The sequence below is a fragment of the Halichoerus grypus genome, chromosome 11, assembly GCF_964656455.1.
Source record: "Halichoerus grypus chromosome 11, mHalGry1.hap1.1, whole genome shotgun sequence".
Taxonomy (NCBI): Eukaryota; Metazoa; Chordata; class Mammalia; order Carnivora; family Phocidae; genus Halichoerus; species Halichoerus grypus.
In genome coordinates, this window is record NC_135722.1 from 97,281,071 (window position 1) to 97,300,230 (window position 19,160).

Below are 19,160 nucleotides of genomic sequence, written 5' to 3' on the forward strand. Positions count from 1 at the left end.
AAGAGACTGAATAAAGGGAGACCAGATAGCAGTCTACAGCCATGATTTGAATGGGGCTGGCATTCGTTCACTCAGCAAGCATTTACTGAGAACTGATAGGCACTGTTGTAGACTCTAAAGATACACTGACAAAATTCCTGCCCCATGCGGCTACAATTTAGTGGAGACAGAAAATAAACATACAACAAATAAATAAAGAGACCAAGGCAATAGGACCGATGGGAGTTAGCTGTGGGGGTTATTTTCCGTGGTCAGGAAAGGCTTCTCTAAAGTGATGGGTCACCAAGGACTGGCAAACTACGGGTCACTGGCTAAATCTGGTCTGCCACCTGTTTTTGTTCAGTCCATGAGCGAAGAATGGTTTTTAACGTTTTTAAACGGTTGGAAAAAAAAAAGAAGAAGAAGAATATTTTGTACACATGAAAATTATATGGAACTCAAATTTCAGTGTACATAAAGTTTTACTGGGACACGTCCATGCTCATCCATTTACGTGCTATCACTGCCAATGCGTTACACGACAGCACAGGTGAGTGTTACAACAGAGACCATTTGGCCCTTTGCAGAAAAAACTTGCTGAACCCTGGCTTAGCCCTAAATGAGAAAAAGACAGACATATAAAGATCCAGGTGGAGCAGTATTCTTGCTTGACCGAAAGCGCAAAGCCCCAGAGACAGCCAAAAGCCTGGCATGTACGCCAGACAAAAAGGGCGGCCTGGCTCTGGAGCAGAATGAGAGAATGAGGAGAGACGGTGCCAGAGAAGCAGACCTGAGAGAGGCCAGAGCCTGTACGGTTTTGACGGCCACAGGAAGGAATGGGGATTTATTCTGGCAGTGGGGGGATGGAGGGTGAGGCGAGTGCCACTGACAGATTTAAAGAGAGGGAATAATAAGATTTGACTCGTTTCCACTTGGAGCACATAGTGGCTGTGTGAAGGACAAGCTTTAGCGAGGTAAGAACACAAGTAAGGAGATGACAGAATAGTCCAGTGACAAGATTATAATGGGTAAGTCAGGGGTTTGGGTGGTAGAAATGAGAAGTTGGATTTAAGGTATTCTGGAGGTAGCGCAGAAAGAATTTGCTGATGGGTTATTTGGGATATGAATAAAACAGAGAAATCAAAGGTAACTCTTAAATTTTAGGCCTGAGCAATTGGGTAAATGGCAGAGTCATTCCCAAACACAGAGAAAAGAGGAAATCAAGACTTTTTGGCTATGTTAAGTGTAAGACACATTAGATATCCAAGTGCTTCAATGTCTACTTGTTTTCTTGCCTGGGAATAGTAGTGGCTACCTCGGAGAGTGGTCAAGATTAGGTAAAATGATCGATGTAAGGTACTCAGAATACTGCCTAGCCCATAATAAACAATAAATGCTAACTACTCCTATTATTATTACCCAAATGGAAATGCCAAATATGCATTTGGTTATATAACCCTGGTACTCCAAGAAGTAGTCAGAGTTAGAGACAAAAACTTAGTAGTCCCTGGGCATGTAGATGAGGCCTGGATGAGATCACCTAGGTAGAGGATGTAGCCAAAGGCTGCCTCCTAGACGACCCCAACATTCAGAAAAGTGAAGCAGGGGAGGGAAGCCATACAGAATACTGAAAATTAATGACCAATGACTTAAGAAAAGAGCAGGGGAACTTAGTGTTACAGAATCCAAGAAAAGAAATGTTTCAAGAAGGGAGTGGTCAGCCGATTCAACGCTGCCCAGAGGTTTAACAGGATGAGGACCAAGAATTATCTATTCAATCTGGCAAGACTGCGCTCCTGAGGACTCTGATAAGAGCTATTTCAGTGGAACCAGGGGGAGAAAGCCCAGCTACAGTGGCTGAGGAGGAGAGAGAGGTGAGGAAGTGGACAGCAGTGACACGCAGCACTTTCAAGGAGTTTTGCTGTGAGAAGGAACCGAGAACTGGGTAGTCGCTGGAGGAGGACATGAGGTCAAGGTTTCTTTCTTTTTTTTTTTTAAAAGAAGGATTATGGGCGCCTGGGTGGCTCAGTTGGTTAAGCAACTGCCTTTGGCTCAGGTCATGATCCCGGAGTCCTGGGATCGAGTCCCACATCGTGGTCCCGGCTCGGCAGGGAGCCTGCTTCTCCCTCTGACCCTATCCCCTCTCATGCTGTTTCTCTCTCTCTCTCAAATAAATAAATAAAATCTTTAAAAAAATAAAATTAAATAAATAAATAAATAAATAAATAAAATTAGGATTATATTAAGATACTTGGGTGCACCTGGCTGGCTCAGTCAGTAGAGCACGGGACTCTGGATCTCGGGGTCCTAAGTTTGAGCTCCACATCAGGCATGGAGTTTACTTAAAATTAATTAAAATCTTAAAAAAAAAAAGATAATCAGTTTTATATGTTAATGAGACCAATCCAGATGTGAGACAAAAACTGTGGATGCAGGAGAGAGGTGATAATTGCAGGAACAACCCTGAGGAGATGAGAGGGATGGAATCCAGAGTACAAGAAGAGAGTGGTACTTTCTTTGATTGTAGAAGGTGGCAGAGGATGTGGTAGTACTTAAGTTCCCTTTTAACATGAAGGGAAAAACTATTAAATACCTTAAGAATATTTAAAATATCGGGGCGCCTGGGTGGCTCAGTCGTTAAGCGTCTGCCTTCGGCTCAGGTCACGATCCCAGTGTCCTGGGATCGAGCCCCGCATCGGGCTCCCTGCTCCGCGGGGAAGCCTGCTTCTCCCTCTCCCACTCCCCCTGCTTGTGTTCCCTCTCTCACTGTGTCTCTCTCTGTCAAATAAATAAATAAAATCTTAAAAAAAAAAAAAGAATCAGTAAATCAGTAAATGAAGAACACACTTGAATTGCTCCCAAGGACAATTCTGTTAATATTAGTTGTAAGAACTTCAACCTTCAAATGACCAATTTCCAAAGTATCTTGCAAAGTACTATAATTTTAGTACTTATATTCACGCTATATTTTAAGCAGAGCTCAGGAAAAAGAAGTTAGATAGTAAGTTCCATGAGAGAAGGGACTTGTTCATTGCTAGTGCCCCAGTACTTGATCATGTCTGGTACATAAAAGATGTTTTTTGAAAAATGAATTAGAGGGGCACTTGGGTGCACAGTCGGTTAAGCATCCGACTCTTGATTTTGGCTCAGGTCATGAGATTGAGCTCAGTGAGGAGTCTACTTCAGATTCTCTTTCCCTCTCCCTCCCTCTCTGCTCCTCCACTTGCTCGCATGTGTGCTCTCTCTCCCTTTCTGTAAAATAAATAAAATCTTTTGAAAAATGAATTAGATTTTCCAATCTCTTTCCATTTCTTACATGTACAGTGATACATTTATGAATGTCACTTAGGGGGAAGGTGAGCCTCATTGCAAGTACTTTTTTATCATTTGTAATGGAAGAAAATATAGTGACGTCTCTAATTCATTTCCAAAAAGTGGAATACAACAATAATTAGAAGGAGAGAAAGGAGAAGTATAATATACTCAAGCATAGTCAAATACACAGACATTAAGAGACAAACTTCCTAAGCCAAGACGGTTTCTGAAAGCAACTATCAAGAAATGTATGCAGTTACTGAACTAACATCACAGTCTCTTGTCAACAGATTGTCAGGGGTATGGCCAAGGCCAAATTTTCTCTTGTTATCGGTGCATTAAAGAGAACAGTGGTTATTTGAATATGTAACAGCTAGGAAGAGATTTAAACTGTTTTAGGGGCACCTGGGTGGCTCAGTCGGTTAAGCATCTGCCTTTGGCTCAGGGTCGTGGTCCCAGGGTCCTGGGATCAAGCCCCGTATTGGGCTCCCTGCTCATTGGGGCGTCTGCTTCTCCCTCTGCCCCTCCCCACTGCTCGTGCGCTCTCTCTCACGCTCTCTGTCTCAAATAAAATCTTTAAAAAAATAACTGTTTTAAATATGATCTCTGCCTGATATTGAGAAATGTTAACGCAAGAAAGTCACCTAGGATTAAAGAGTGCAAAGCCACTACTACACTCTTGTTCAATAATAACAGCTGGTAAAATTTTCACCCACGCAAGAATGAAGTTCAGTTTTCAAATATTTAATTCAATTCTACCTAGCAACTGCCACCTGAGAAACAGAAATATTACCCACTTTGTCATTAGAGAAAGTAGTAGTACTCTTCATCCTCATTCCATGTCAACAAGGGCAAAAAGCAAAGATGCTCAAAACAGCCAAGCAAATGAGACAGGTGACCCCACCCATCTCATAAAGTAGCTCACTGGTGAAAGAAAAGAAAAGAAAAGAAAAGGAGAAAAGAAAAAGAAAAGAAAACACAGCAAATGAATATACTACATCAGATAGTAAGCTATACAGATTCTTGGCAATGCCCCAAATTATTTCACAGGATATTAAAAAACCAAACCAAACCAAATCAAGAAAGGTATATTTCCAGACTCCTAGGTTCCAAGTCTGAAGCAGAAGAAATAAGCCTGATATACTATAGAACTTAAGTTAATCATCACCATTCACAGGGTTTATTCTTCTCTGTTTAACAGGAAAGTACCACAACATGGCCAGATCCATTTGAATAGGCTGGAAAAATTAAGCCAACAAACACCAACATTGTTTTCAGAGATGGTTTTTTTTTATTACAAGAGGTTTGGGTCCCCCATGTGCCAACTTTAAGTAGTTAACTTCATTTTGAGTTATATGCTCATTCGATTACAAGATTCTACTATAAAATTTCAACTTTCTTCTTCCAGCTTGTTGGTCATATCTTGGTACAAAAGGTAGGGTGCATCTTTCCTTCTGAGAGGACAGATGCGCTGCTGAATGACCAAGAGCAACTCCAGTAACACGAGGTTTTCACAACTTCCTTCTTTCTGAAGGTAAATAGGGTTATCTTTCAGTAAAGTCAGTTTTCTGAAGGAGCAACGTGAAGTTAGATGACAAAAGTGAACATTCTCCTTGGCAAAACAACAAAGCTACCAAGTCAGCCAACATCATTTTCACCTAAGATTTTTCAGGAATTAATGTTCAATGTAAGAGTTGGGAAGTTTTGTGTTCTTAATATCTTGAAAAACCAATTGACTCTCCTGACTACCACATCGTATTTGGAAGTTTGCCATCACATTCTGAGAAGCCCACATTATGTGGCATTAACCTGTTAAAAAAAAAAAAAAGTCCCTGGTATTTTTTTATTACTCCAGCTCTAGAGTCTCTCAAGTAGAATACAGAAACATGACAATTATTCTTTGCCTTCATAATCGCTTGCTTTCCAAATTTAAACCTGTATGACTAGCAATTAAAAGTTCCAGGAAAAGGGGTGCCTGGGTGGCTCAGTTGGTTAAGCGTCCGACTCTTGATTTCGGTCAGGTCATGATCTCAGGGTCATGGGATTGAGCCTGCATCAGGCTCCGCAGGGATTCTCTCTCCCCCCTCCCTCTGCCCCTCCCTGCCCCCCCCCCAAACCGGCTTCTGCTCGCTCTCTCTAAAATAAATAAATAAAATCTTTTAAAAAAAAAGTTCCAGGAAAAGCATGTATCTCTTATATTTCCAATTCCCAGAGTTTCTTAAGTGACACCCAATTTTACAATTTACAACCACCCTTGACTTTGCCACCACTTGCAGAATTCCTGCAAGAATCCAGCTACCTTTGAACTCCAGTCATTTAATGAGATTGTCTGGTTAAGAGTGGACAGCATTTATCTTGATGAAACTTAGAAAATTCATTATATGTACATAACCTTAAATAAATCTCATATCACTTCACCTAAAGGAAGGCATTTATATATAATTCCAGTACTAAATTCAGAAGTCCTAAAGTGTCAATAACTCAATCAAGGTTTTGGAACTACAAGGTGGTAGGAAAAAGAGCTGGCGTTAATATCAGCTCTGCCCAGACTCTTGGTAATCTATATGAATAATCCCAATTCACAGTTTTCATTCTGACTATACAGGAAATGCTTTCTGCAACCCAACATATCTAAAAAGGTTTCATTCTGAGTGATGCAAGCCCTCCACACAGCCTCAAAAGCCAAGGGTCAGGGGCCTTTGTAATCCTCATTCACATGAAGCAAGCTTGTATTAGATTGGAAAGGATTTACAAAGCACTTGTTATAATATGTCCACAAGCAGTGATAACCCTACCAAGGGATATTCTGCAGCACATCTCTTTAAACTACAACTGAAAATGGACATAAAAGCTACAAACACTTATTTGTTTCCCCAGTAAGACCACACCTACTGTTTTCCCCGGTTTTTCTTGATGTTAAGATTTCTCTCTTAGCTCCATTTACTACATTTTTATTCTCCTATAAAACTACTATAATATCGTTTCATAAAGACATTTCTCTGGAGCTTACTACTGAAAGTTAATTATTGCCACAAATTGACAATTCAAGTCAAATACTTAAGGAGCCAGGAGGGCCCCAGGATCCCTGGGGGAATATTAAGAAGTACAAAACATGATCCACACCCTCTAGGATCTGAATGAAAATACACTTTTTGATTCCCAGAATGAGAGGGTAGCTCGAGAGGTCATTTTATACATATATAGGCAGGACAGCACTTTTAAAAATTCACCTCCAGAGAAGATGATAACGTTATTCTGGTAACCTTTTCAACCATCACTATGACAAACATCATTAGTAACGAGTTCTTTACGTAACTACCCTTTCTTTGCTTTAGTGTAGACCTATTTTCTCTTACTCTTGGACCCGTGGGGCTGGGAAACAGCTGGTTACCATTCCTAAAAATGGACCCTTTTATGTCTTTGGAAGAGTTATTAAATTGCCTCTTAACCTTTCATTCTCCCAACCTTTCCTCACAGGACTGACTTCCAATCATATAATCATCTTTTGAGTCTCCTCAGAACCGCCTCCAACGTCTCCTCATCCCCTTTAAGTTGAGGAACCTAGAAACGGAAACAACACTCAAGTAAGGGGATGGTCAGCGCTGGCATTATCTACATAAAAGACGATGGCATCCTGTCAGGACACCTCAACATCACTTGTAAAACCCCACTTAGTACTATTACAGAAATGTCCTCTGATGGCTCTTAGATGTTCCTCTGCCACACCTGAATTGGTTTACATTTTTTTTTTTTCAGCGATGGGGGATGTGGGACAGAGGGAGAGGGAGAGAGAAAATCGCAAGCAGGCTCCATGCCCAGGTGGGGAGCTGACGGAGCACTCGATCTCACGACCCTGAGATTATGACCTGAGCCGAAATCAAGAGTCGGATGGATGCTTAACCCACTGAGCCACCCAGGAGCCCCAGTTCACTATTTTTAAAAAATCACTCACAATTAGCCTGCTAATAAGTCTTGTACAACATAACAGCTTCGGTAACGCTGTCCTTGCAAGATATTCCTAAAAGTTGTATGTGTATCAAATTTTCAATTCAACAGATATTTACTCATCACCTTCTATATGGAAAGTCACCACTATAAGCAATATAAAACACAAACGGTGACTTAGAAATGGTCCAAGTCTTACGGAAATCACAATCTAATGGGGGAAGACAGACATAATCAAAGATATTTACACCAGGGGCGCCTGGTTGGCTCAGTCGGTTAAGCATCCGACTCTTGATTTTGGCTCAGGTCATGATCTCAGGGTCGTGAGATGGAGCCTCATGTCGGGCTCCATGCCAGGCATGAAGCCTGCTTGGGATTCTCTCTCTCCCTCTGCCCCTTCCTGCTCGCATGCATGCTCTTTCTCTAAAAATAAACCAAAAAAGTATTTACACTATAAGGTAACCTGGAGTAAACTCGTTAAAGGTAGGTTTTAAGTACAGTAAGAAAACGGGAAAGGAGAAGTTGAGTTTCCACTAGCGGTGGTATCTGTCAAAGCTTCTAAGAGGTGGGATCTGGGGGTCAAGCTGAGCCACGAAAGATGAATGAGCCAGATACACACAGCCCGTGGAGAACATCTACTAGACCGCTAGTCTAGCACGGCTGAAGCACAGAAGTGAGAATGTGTGTTCGGGAGAGAATGCTCAAAATGTAGAAATGTAGGCCAGCTAGATTATGGAGGGCTGAGAATTTTAAATCTTATTTTATGTTCAGTGAGGAGGCAAAGGGTTTTAGGAATAAAGTGACATAATCAGATCTATATTTAAGAAAACCACTGGCAACACTGTATATAGTGAAAAGGAAGGCAGGGAGACCGGTTAGGAGATTATGGTAATAATCCATGCAAAGGTAATGGAAATTTCAAGTAGGATGGTAAAAACAGCACAGCAGGGCCAGATTAAACACTGCAATAGCATCAGTGACAAGCCTCACAAACTGACTGGAGGGCGCGCAGAGAAAAGAGGTAAAGATAGCGACAGAGAGTATGAATGAGTTTTCCAATGGATACGGGTTTAGATTTGAATTCTAGCTCTGCCGCTTAGTCGCCATGACTTCAGGCAAACTATCTAGCTTGCCTGTGCCTCAGTTTCTTCATCTGTAAATGATGAGGTATATTCGGTATTTCAGCAAACCTTTTTTTTAAGAGAGATAAAGCAGAACTGTATGTTTCCTCCTTAAGCGTACTACCCTCTACTGGTTATTCTTAAACTTTAATCTGTTTTTGACTATTCTACTTGTGGTTCTTTTTTTATTTCTCAAGCTAAGTTCCAACCCTCAGGAACTGTAACCTACAACTCAGCATTTCTTCTATAATTAAATTATTAATTGTGTTGATCTCTGTAGACCAACACTTAATTCTCCCTGCGCTGACATTTGAGAGCAAATGTCAACTAGTTACCAAGTACAGACGAATGGAGCCGAACCTGGGGGCCGAGGACCACGAAGAGCCTCAGAATCATTGCAAAGGATCCCTGAGTACTTACACTCATACACAAAAAGGTAAGGGACACTAGTTATCGAGACCAAGAGTAGCAACCCCAACATAGCTGCCTTGGCCTGATAACTATGCAGCTCCTGGAGGCACTGAATTCCTCGGTGTCCTACCTGCCTATTTACTGTCTTGTTCTCTCTCCTCCCTTTTCTGCCTTATCTCTAATTATGTTCTCATCGGACACCAATGGTACCCCCCGTTGCCGAGATGCAGAGCTGGCCTTCAGTTTGGTTATGCCTAGCTTACAAATGAACTTGACAACCAGACCCAAATCAAGAACATTCTCCCTTCCAAGTACTAACCAGGCCCGACCCTGCTTAGCTTCCGAGATCAGACGAGATCGGGCGCGTTCAGGGTGGTATGGTCATAGACTCAAATCAAGAACATTCTAAAGTCAAGATTATAGCTCTCACATAGGTATGTACGTGTACACATATACATGTATACATCAGAGTAATAAAACCCAGTTATCTTGATGGGAAGAAAATATTATAGCCCTCATGGCCTTTCAAACTTTTGAGTCCTAATAATAATTAGGGATTCTTATGTACCAGGCAAATTGCTAAGTACTTTGCATGCATAATTTCAATTAAGCCTCACAATCATTTTACAAAGCTTGATTACTGCTAATTTACAAATGAAGAAACTGAACCACGGAGAGGTTAAGAAACTTTTCCAAGGTCATCCAGCTAATAAACGGGTGAGCAACGATTTGAACCCAGGCAGTCTAAATCCAGTGCCTGTGGTCTTAACAGCTCTTAATTACTGTGTTGTACTATCTCACACTATTACAGATTAGATAGTGAGATTCTCCCCCTCCTTTATAAAGGTATTTATATATGCACAAATAAAAAATCCTAGCCCGAGAGATTACAAAAGGATTTCCTCATTAGCTGAGCTTAAAGAGATGTTATCCACATGGTTTTACTGCTTATAATTAAAGGCAATAATCTTGGAACAATGTTGTATGTTTGCATTTGATCTAAAAATTAGTCAATACTCATGGATGGACAGAACTGGAATACAGACATGTGTAAATATTTATTCCTCTGGGTGTAGATACGTATCGTAGAGATATTTGTGATTAACTTCTCCTCAGTTTTCCAAACCGAGATAGTACAAAGGAGAGCTTCCTGAAAAAAAAATGTTCTCCAACAACACTCTTCACAAGTAATATTACTCTCCTAACTCAAGACAGAAAGCCACAGTTACTTTGATGCTGTAAAAGGAGAATGAAACAATGATGCCTCAGCAAAGCACCGATCATAGGGTTGGATCTGGCTAAAACCGTTCCAATGTTCAGAAAGGTTCATGGCTCTGGCTGCTGAAACACATGAAAATACCTACACCCAAGCATTCCAACCAAACATAACAACAAAAATGCAAGAGATAAAATATATGAAAGAAACTCCAACTCTAGAGATAAATGCCAGTGGAAGAGATCTGCCCCATGGGTGGGACACAAAGCATTGCTGTCGTGATAATTAAAGGTAAGTTTTCTGGGGAAATCCCTTCAGTCTATTTGTCAAATAGAAAAACAACTACTCATTTCAAAGGAAGGGGAATTTTCATCGCCAGTGCAGAAAACTGTCAACTAACTCTTACATTTCTCTCTCTCTTTCTTTAAAACTAAAGCTCATTAAAGATGTCCAACATCTAAAAAGTGAAGCCAAGTTTGGCCCCTAAGAAGTTTTGTACTAATCCTACAAGGGGACTTATATCATCCCAAACAACTACAAATCACACGACAAAATCCATCTTTCAAATGCCTTGGTCTTTAAAAAGCAGCCGTCTGGCAGTGGCTACAGCCTCATGGGTCAGCTTCCCCTGATGTGTAACCTGACAAGGTACAAAGCTCACTGAAATATTTAACAGTGGTGGTATGGATTTCTTTGGATAGGTCAAGAAAAGCAGCTCATCCTTTTTAAAAACATAAAGAACCATTTTATGGGATGTCATTCCCTCAGTTCAAGAGTCTGTGCATTTCCTCAGGGCCTTCTCGGAGATCTTATTGAGGGGGAAAATGAAAAGGCCAACAAAAGGACCCCTTTTCTCTCCCTATTCCCAACATAATCCACCTCGGCCACAGGGCCAGTAGCATCCACACTGTCATAAATGCCAGCAATTAGAGAATTAGGCCATAAAACCACCCACTCAGGTATAAGAGCGCAAGCCTCCAGCTTTATTTAATGCATGCCATAAAGATCCTGTACTTCCTTCTTTCAGGCCTTCTTCACAACCAATGAAACGACAGTAACAACAAAAAAGTAACCCTTTGTCTGCCTGCCTCATACTGATGTGATCAATGAACCCATCTGGGCCCAGGTGAAGGATTTAAGATTCCTTTTTCCCAATAAAGACTGCATTTCCTCTAGCACGCCGCATTTAGATCCATTAAAGGATAGGCTGCATTTTGAGCATTCGTATACTGGAAACTAAAGTGGAATTATTCTCCCTTCTTCTGAAACTACTCTAGAAGCCTAGCCAATTCCCAAACTTCGCAAGAAAAACTGGAACCTACAAGAGTATTCCTAATTAACTCAATAATTTCTAGAACCTCCCGAAGTCTTTTCTAATGAAAAAAGTTCATTCAAATCTCAAAGTTAATGTTCATTCGGTCTATGTTTTAAAATCTGATACAATTCAGGAGCTATCAATAATTTCATTTGATTATCTTCACAACCTACCAGTTCACAAAAATCATGAGTCTGTGATTTAATCCATGATAAAACTGTATTTATCAAACTTCAAACCAATCTAGGTAAGACCCAAACAAGTACTTTTTAACGGCGAGCTCTTTCCTACTAGTGCCCACGGGGTTAAAAATCTGATTAAAAAGCACAGGTAGGTTATGTCAGACTCATTAATAATTCAACCTTCCTTAATCCCTGAAAATAACATATGCAGACAACAGAGGTTCCCATCCCAGCAATCCTGGAGTAAATTCCTCCCAAAGTAGTGACAGTCACATAGCTTCCCCCTTTCTCAAAGGTCTACGCCACTGGGCTCTCCACCTTGGCAGAGGAAGAATGGAAAGACAAGATATTCAGAAAAGGCCCTACCGAAGGCCTTCAAGTTAAGTGCTAGAAGGAAACTGAAGTCCTGTGCCAACACTAGTGGAATGTGGGCAGGCACAAAGAGATCTTAATTAGGAGACCTACAATTAAAACAGTGAGTCTCCAGAAGAGGGAGAGGCACTGCAGAGTGTTAGGCCTCAGAAAAAAGCAAAGTACCCTCGCCACCCCCTCTAGCTACAGGGCGAGGGAGCCAATGGGTATCCGCTCAGAGGCTCTACAGAAGGGCAGCTTTAAGGTGAGCAAAGATATGGAAATGGAGTCAAGATGGGAGTATTTTCTCTTCTCAACTTCGAATCAGAAGGCAAATCACTATTTTGTGAACGATGGTTTCCTACGGGAGCACTGTGCCTAAAGACAATCAAATGGAAGGAAGAGATGGGGACATGTTATATGGTTCTCAGTGAGAATGAAGAAAAGTTCTAAAGACTACCTTTCTGATGCTCCGTATAAACCAAAGTCCCACATTTCAGAGCCTATTACCAGCTGCTCCCTGCAACATAGGCACTGTCACTTTGGATTTAGAAATTCATTAATGCAGGGCGCCTGGGTGGTTCAGTTGGTTAAGCGACTGCCTTCGGCTCAGGTCATGATCCTGGAGTCCCCGGATCGAGTCCCGCATCGGGCTCCCTGCTCAGCAGGGAGCCTGCTTCTCTCTCTCCCGCTCCCCCCTCTTGTGCTCTCTCTCTCTCTCACTCTCTCAAATAAATAAAATCTTTTTAAAAAAATAGAAATTCATTAATGCACAGTATTTTTCTTTTCATGTAAAAGCTCACACACCTAAAGGAATACACCACCTAGACGGAAAATAACTTCCCTTTTGCAGTCAGGAATCTACGACATGGAAAACATGAAACAAACGGAGTCAAACAAGAGGGCCTCTCAACACAAGATAATGATTTGTATTTAAAATCTGATCTTCACTTTTCTTATAAATGAAATTGGTCAACTCCAGCAAAGAACTTTTTCCATACACTTCAGTCCTTATATTTTGTCCATACAATGAAAACTTTCCCACTAAGTTGACATTTTTCTTCCCAACAATTACACCGATTAAGTGGGCAAATGTACAAACTAATACTAAAAATTACCAAATAGGCTCACTGACTCTGACTCTTTAAATAAACGCAGAATAAGAAGTTCTGACCTGACCAAAAAAATTATATAATAGAAAAGAATCAGAATCCTGGAGCAGAAAAGATTCATGAGCTAATATTTAGCCCGACCTTTTCATTTTACAGATCAGATATTCAAGGTTAAAAGTGAATTGCCCAAGGTCCCGTAACTGGTCAGTGAGAGAGATGAGTGCATGGAGAACCCTTGTCCACCGACTTCCACTCTGAGGCTTCTTCTACTCCCCTTGTGTTCTCTGCTTCATTTTCCCTCTGTCAAGCTCAGGATTAGCTGCTAAGGCCATGAAAGAACAACTCCCCCTCTTGGTACATATGCCCAGTGAACATCCAAAACAAAACAAAAAACAGAATCACAGATACTCTCCAACTACCTTCTGCCTACAGGAACATCATCTTTTCTAGGCCCAACCAAGAGCGTGCCTTAGTCCACCTCAACTAAACTGCCATTTCAAATGAAAACAAATAGAGACCAATGTTGTCATTCAGTTTCAATTTATAACTACTTAAAATGTGCCACTTTATGATCCGGGTGGAAATTTTGCTTTTAACATTTTATGAGGTGGTAAGGAAGGTAAGTGGATTATGGAATTAATAAACAGACTAGTTGCTGAAATATAAACCACTTGCGGGGTTTATATTAAAAACAGCTCAAATTCTAGTCAACAGAGAGGATGCTGTACCATGTTTATTTAGATGGCAAAGTATGGTGGCATTAACAGTACCTGAGACAATCCTCAGAAAAGTGGGACAATATGGAGGGGAAAGGGCAGATGAAGAAGCAGACCTCTGTGATTTCCTACTGCACTCAGTAAAATCAAACTTAAATTCTACTTCCTGACTGTCAGACAAAAAGCCCAAATAGAGGAGAGCAGCAACACCTACATATTTTTTAAAAATAATCCCATTCTGGCAGAAGTTGGTCATAAAGAACTCTTACATGTAGCTGTTACCCAGCCATATTCAGTCCAAGGGAAGTTGGGGACCCGTGGCAGTGAAGGACAAGTCTCCCATGGCTAAAGGATTTTAAACAGGGAAGTGATCTGGAAGTTCTATCACCTTTCAACCACCTGAACTTACTAGTTCTCTAAGTATTAACTTACATTTCATCGTAGACAAGTTGCAGTCATTATTCACTTAAAGCAAACCAGAATTTAAAGAGGCTAGACTCATTTTAGGTCTCAAAACCATTTCTTCATGAATCCAGACAAGCCTTGATACAGATCTGTGAGTGAATTCTGAGAAACAATCTTTAGAATTCCGTAAGTATGTCAGCCCAGGGGAACCCTGAACTTCCCTTTTGGAACCTTATCATTGATTTGTGAGACTCTGTAACAAAATGCTTGGTTTCTACACTGAAAACTACCAGGTCAAAGGATCTAATCACTACTAAGTGATTTAGTCCTAAGCCATACTATGGGTTACCAATAATCAACCCATACCCGCAACCCATACTAGACTGCCTCCAACTACCACATAAAAAGCTTACCAGTGGAACAACAGCTCATTCAAGCCCAATTCAGAAAAAATACTGAAGTTGAACGTAAGGAGTCAACCACTCTTCTCAGAGTAAAGTATGTTCAGGCAAAAGTTTTAAAGAAAACAACAACGCATTAATCTAATCTTATGTGAAGTAACTGCAGTTCCTTAACAGGCTTGGCACTACGTATACCACTGCTCAGCAATATAATGCTGGTGGATAAGGAAGTGTTAGCACCTGATTAAAACTTTAAAGGTGATTTGTCAAAGACCAACAGATAAAATATTCTGGTGCCCAGACATTAGGTCCCTGAATCCAGGTGGCTCTCTTTCTAACCAGTCTCTTGAAAAGCTACGATTGCAAGCTGTCAGCATAAAACTTTGCTTTTGAATATGTGATAACATTTGGAATGTGAACACTTCGTCCCTCGATACAAAATACATAAGCATGCTAAACAAGAAGAAAATACTTCTCAGGATCCCCTTAAAATAGACTAACTCCTCCTAATACAGACTTTCTTATTATACTCAAATATACATGGGGCTAAAATGCTACATATAACCAGGCAAGTCTCAATTTCGAAAATAAGCAGGTAAATGAAATGTCAGTAAGTCTTTTTTTTTTTTTTTTTTTTTTGCTGCTGTATCTTTTAAAAAAGCAAAATCAACTCACATTTAAGCACCAACTCCATGCAAGTAACCTGAACGGTTCAGTCTTTTTGTCATGTATGAGGCCTTTGGTTCTCCAACTACATGGGATCTGTGTTGTTAGCTTAAAAAATACAGAATTGGCCTTTCAAAAAAAAATAATAATCTACAGCAACCAATAAATAGTCTCAATCAACCCTGCTGACTGCAGCTGCCTTCTGAAGGCTGGGAAAAGGAGGTGGAGAGAGCAGAGAGAGGCTGGGAAGAGGGACGCTGCAGCTAGCTAGCTACATAGCAAGGAACACGCCCCCATCATGTCCTCCCTGCTCTGTCAGAAGGCGGGTTGTTGTCAGTCTCCTGATCAGGCTGCCTTAGAAACGATTTTAAAAAGGAGGCAGGAAGACTAACAACTAAAAAATGCCAGCTCCTTGAAAGGAGGGGCCAGGGTCTCTGGGACCTCCTCCCTCCCCTGCTTCCCAGGATCTTTCCGTATATCTAGAGGGGTGCAGGGCACAATAGGGGACAAGGGGTTTGCCCGGGACCAACGGCAGAGCACGCAGGAAACGGCTGGTTGTTATCTTTCCCTTTCTGTTTCAATCAAGAGCACTCCAGAGCAGCAACCCCCTTACCCCCCCCCTTCGCTTCAGCCCCTAGCAGCTGCTCTTCCTCCTCCTAGCATCCCCCATCTCATTCTCCCCCCTCCCCTACAATTCAAACTCCCCCTTCTGCATCCAATGGAAAACAAATGCGCAACGCCACTGGCTGAACCTGAACTCAACTTCCCTTCCCAGGGCAACTTTCCTTTTTGCTGGAGGGGGCTGAATGACGCTCATCAAGGCATCCCCATTCCCGCCCCGGTACTAATGGGGAAGGAGCAAAGCTCTTGACCCCTTCATCCACCTCAGGTCTCCCTGTAAGAATCAGAGAGATAACCCTAACTCCTCCTTCTAAGGAATAACTTTGCTTCATAGCCCCCCTCCCTTCTCCCAACCAAAAGCAACCACCACCACCAGCATAATAAAGTAAAACTGTCCCTTATCTAGTCTCCTCACCCCAACCCTGCTTCCCCCACCCCTTCCAAGCCCCAGGATTGGCCTAGGAAAAGGTGGATCAATAGTGAAATGACGGAGAAGAGGAGAAGGGCGGGAGGGAGCTAGGGTTGGAGACTGCGTGCTCTCAGGCGCAGTGGGTGGGGTAGGAGAGCAGCTGCTTCCCCTGGGAGGATGCTGCCCAAGTCCCCCCACAAACACCTCCCCTCGCAGGGGCCCCCTTCCCCAGAGCTGGAGGGAAAGCCTGCCTCCTCTCCAGGGGGAATGGTGGAAAGATGCTCCTCTCTGAGCCTAGGGGACAGTGGACTATTTTCCTCCCAAAGATGCCACTAATCCTTCATTCTAAAGGAGGGAAAGGGTGGAGTGAAGGTAGAGTAATTCCCGGCTACCAGCAGGCTAGAAACTGTAGCTCTGTAAAATGGGGGAAACAGACGGCTGGACGAGGAGATCACCGTTATCTTCAGAGGGAAAGGAGGGGAAGGGAGGCAAGGTGGAGAGGAAAGTAGATTTTTCCTGGCGGGGTAGGGAAGGAGGAGGAGGGAGGCTCTACCTGCGTGGGGTGGGGGGTGGAGGATGGAGGGTGGAGGTGAAGGAAGGGGGAGTGGCTGGTAGTGCAGGGACCTGGCCCGGGGATGGGGCGAGGGTTCACCAGGTTTTCGGAAGCAAGGTGCTGGAAGGGACATCGGTCCCCAAGGGGCAGGAGAAGAACGTGGCCCTGGACGAGGCCATCACCCGAGAGATGCCCAAGAGGAAAACTGCCCCAAGAGTAAAACATCTGCCCAGAGAGGGAGGCGGGGATGTGGCGGGATCAGGTCTCTAGGAGGGAGGGAGGGAGGAATCTTGCTCGGATGAGGTAATCTGTGAAAGGGAGGAGGGGTTCAGTCCCGGGATGGGAAACCCCGGCGAGGGGTCTGTGCCAAGGGATTTGGGGAAGGGTCAGGGGAATGAAGGGGGGGCGCAAACGCCCTCAGCCAGATGGGTCCAAACCCCGGGGTGGGGGCGCCTGGGGGTCTGCACCCATGTACGGGGATCCCGAGATGGGAGGGCCGTTCGGCCCGGGTCAGGGACCCCAGGAGGGTCCCGGAATTGGGATGCTCCACAATCCCGGATGGGGGAGGGGAGGGGGGCTCCGCAGAGGGTCGAGACCCCGGACCTGGGGGTTCCTCGCCCCCTTACCTCTCCGCTGCCGCCTCCCCCGCCGCTCTCCCCAAACACAGCCCGGAACCGGCGCAGGTTGGTGCCGATGGCGGCCGAGACCTGCAGCGCCGCGTCGAAGCCCGGGCCCACCCGGAGCAGGGCCGGCCCAGAGGAGGCTGAGGACGATGACGAAGACGAAGACGAGGCGGACGACGAAGAGGCTGCTGAGGCGGCGGCCGCTCCCCCTGGAACCCCAGCCCCGCTGCTTCCCGCCGCCGCCGCCGCGGCCGCCACAGCCGGGGGGGAGGGGGGCGCCCCGGGGCCGCCGCCGCCGACCGGGGGCCCGGGGGGAAGCAGCAGGGCCGGGACGCGTTGCCGCGGGGCGCCCCCCAGGCCCCGGCGCCCCCCGCCGCCGCCGCCCCCGGTGGTCCCGGGTCGGGCGGGGAAGCGCCACCGACAGCTGTGCGCCATGTTCGCCCCGTGAAGTGAAGCAGCGAGAGGGAGAGGCGACAACACAGGGGGGCGGGGAGGCGGAGGGGGGGGCCCCGGGCCCCGGAACCTGCCTGAGCCGCTCGGCGCCGCCCGGCGGCCAGCACCCGGCCGGCCGCTATGCAGAGCGCCGGGCCGCGTCCGCCCGCCCGGCAATCTGTATAGCGGGCTCGGGCCTACGCTGCCGACGCCGGGCCGCCGCTGCGCCAGGCCGAGGCCCGGGCCGCCGCCGCCCGCCCGCCCGCCTGCCCCGCAACCTGGATAAGTGCATGCCCCGCCCTCCGGGAGCGGCATTGCTGGGGAAAAGGAGGGGGGGAAGGAAGCCCAGGAGCCCGACGCGGAGCGCGGGTTCCGGGGAGAGGGGGAGGGGGGCGAGGACTACGGGGAGGATGGAGGCGGAGGGAGCCCGGCCGCCTGCAGCCTCGAGAGCCGAGAGGCCGATTACACACGTTCCCGGGATGCGCTGGGAATCGAACTGCCCGGGAGAGCGGCTTCCAGTATAGCGCGGCTGCCGGGTCGGGGACGAGTGAGCCTTCTCTGCCTCGAGGCACGGATACAAGATGGGTTAGCCCTCATTTAACGCTTCTAGAATAAAAGGGCCCTTATTGTGCCATATGCAAAACGGAAGCGTTGCCCAGTTTACTATATGCAAAATAGAAAGGCCCTCAATGAACGCGCTTTAAAAATTAAAAAAAAAAAAAAGAGAGAGAGAGAGAGAGAGAGAGCCCCTCCCATTTTCATGCTGGAGCTCTCTCCAAAATGCACACACCGAGTGGCAGGTCTCCCGCCACCTCCTCGCCCTACTGTGCACTCGGGGCCGAGGAACCTCTGGCTCTCGTGCCCTTTTGCAGAGAGTTGGGTCGTGTTTCTCCAGCCCGGGCATTGGGGCCACGGCGTGCTCCGCTAACGAGGCGGTGTTACAACGAAGCTGAAGCTGGATGGCTAACGGGGCCTGGAGGGAAGAGGCGGGCAAAAGCGCCCCCGCCCCTTCTTCCTCAGTTCTCTGCCTGCCGCTGCATGCAAAGCAGACCCTAATGTATGCATGCAGAGGGAGGGGGGCTCGCGAGCACGTTTCTGATTAAGAGAGGGGGAGGAGAAGAGCGTTGGGCATTATGATACACTGGGTGGAAGGGGCCCGCCGGCGGCGAGCTCTGTGCGCGGGGTTCGTAGGCTGAGGGGGGAGGGGGGAAGGAAGGAGGAGGGTGAGGGCGGGGGATGAATATCCACCCGGTTTACTTTATTGCGGGAAAGGGGAGGGCGCCTCAAGCTAGGCGTTAGAAGCCTACAAGGCTGGAAAAGCGGAGAGGGGAGGGAGGGGTTTGTACCGGGAGAACTTGTGTTGACTGAGGCTGGGGGATCGATGCAC

General features: G+C 45.1%; 1 protein-coding gene across 4 annotated transcripts in view; it reads right to left on the minus strand.

Moving 5' to 3' along the window:
- Window positions 1-17,786, minus strand: part of KMT2A (lysine methyltransferase 2A) — a 77,487-nt gene extending 59,701 nt beyond the window's left edge. For 2 of the 4 annotated variants that reach the window (XM_078058910.1, XM_078058909.1), the window contains exons 1-2: window positions 17,345-17,786; window positions 15,145-15,243 (exon numbers count right to left, since the gene is read on the minus strand). In XM_078058910.1, the coding sequence (XP_077915036.1) occupies window positions 15,145-15,243; window positions 17,345-17,776 (531 nt within the window). In that variant the 5' untranslated portion in view covers window positions 17,777-17,786. The remainder of the gene's footprint in view (window positions 1-15,144; window positions 15,244-17,344) is intronic. The other 2 variants (XM_078058913.1, XM_078058911.1) reach the window with 1 other exon arrangement.
- Between the last annotated feature and the right edge of the window lie 1,374 nt (window positions 17,787-19,160).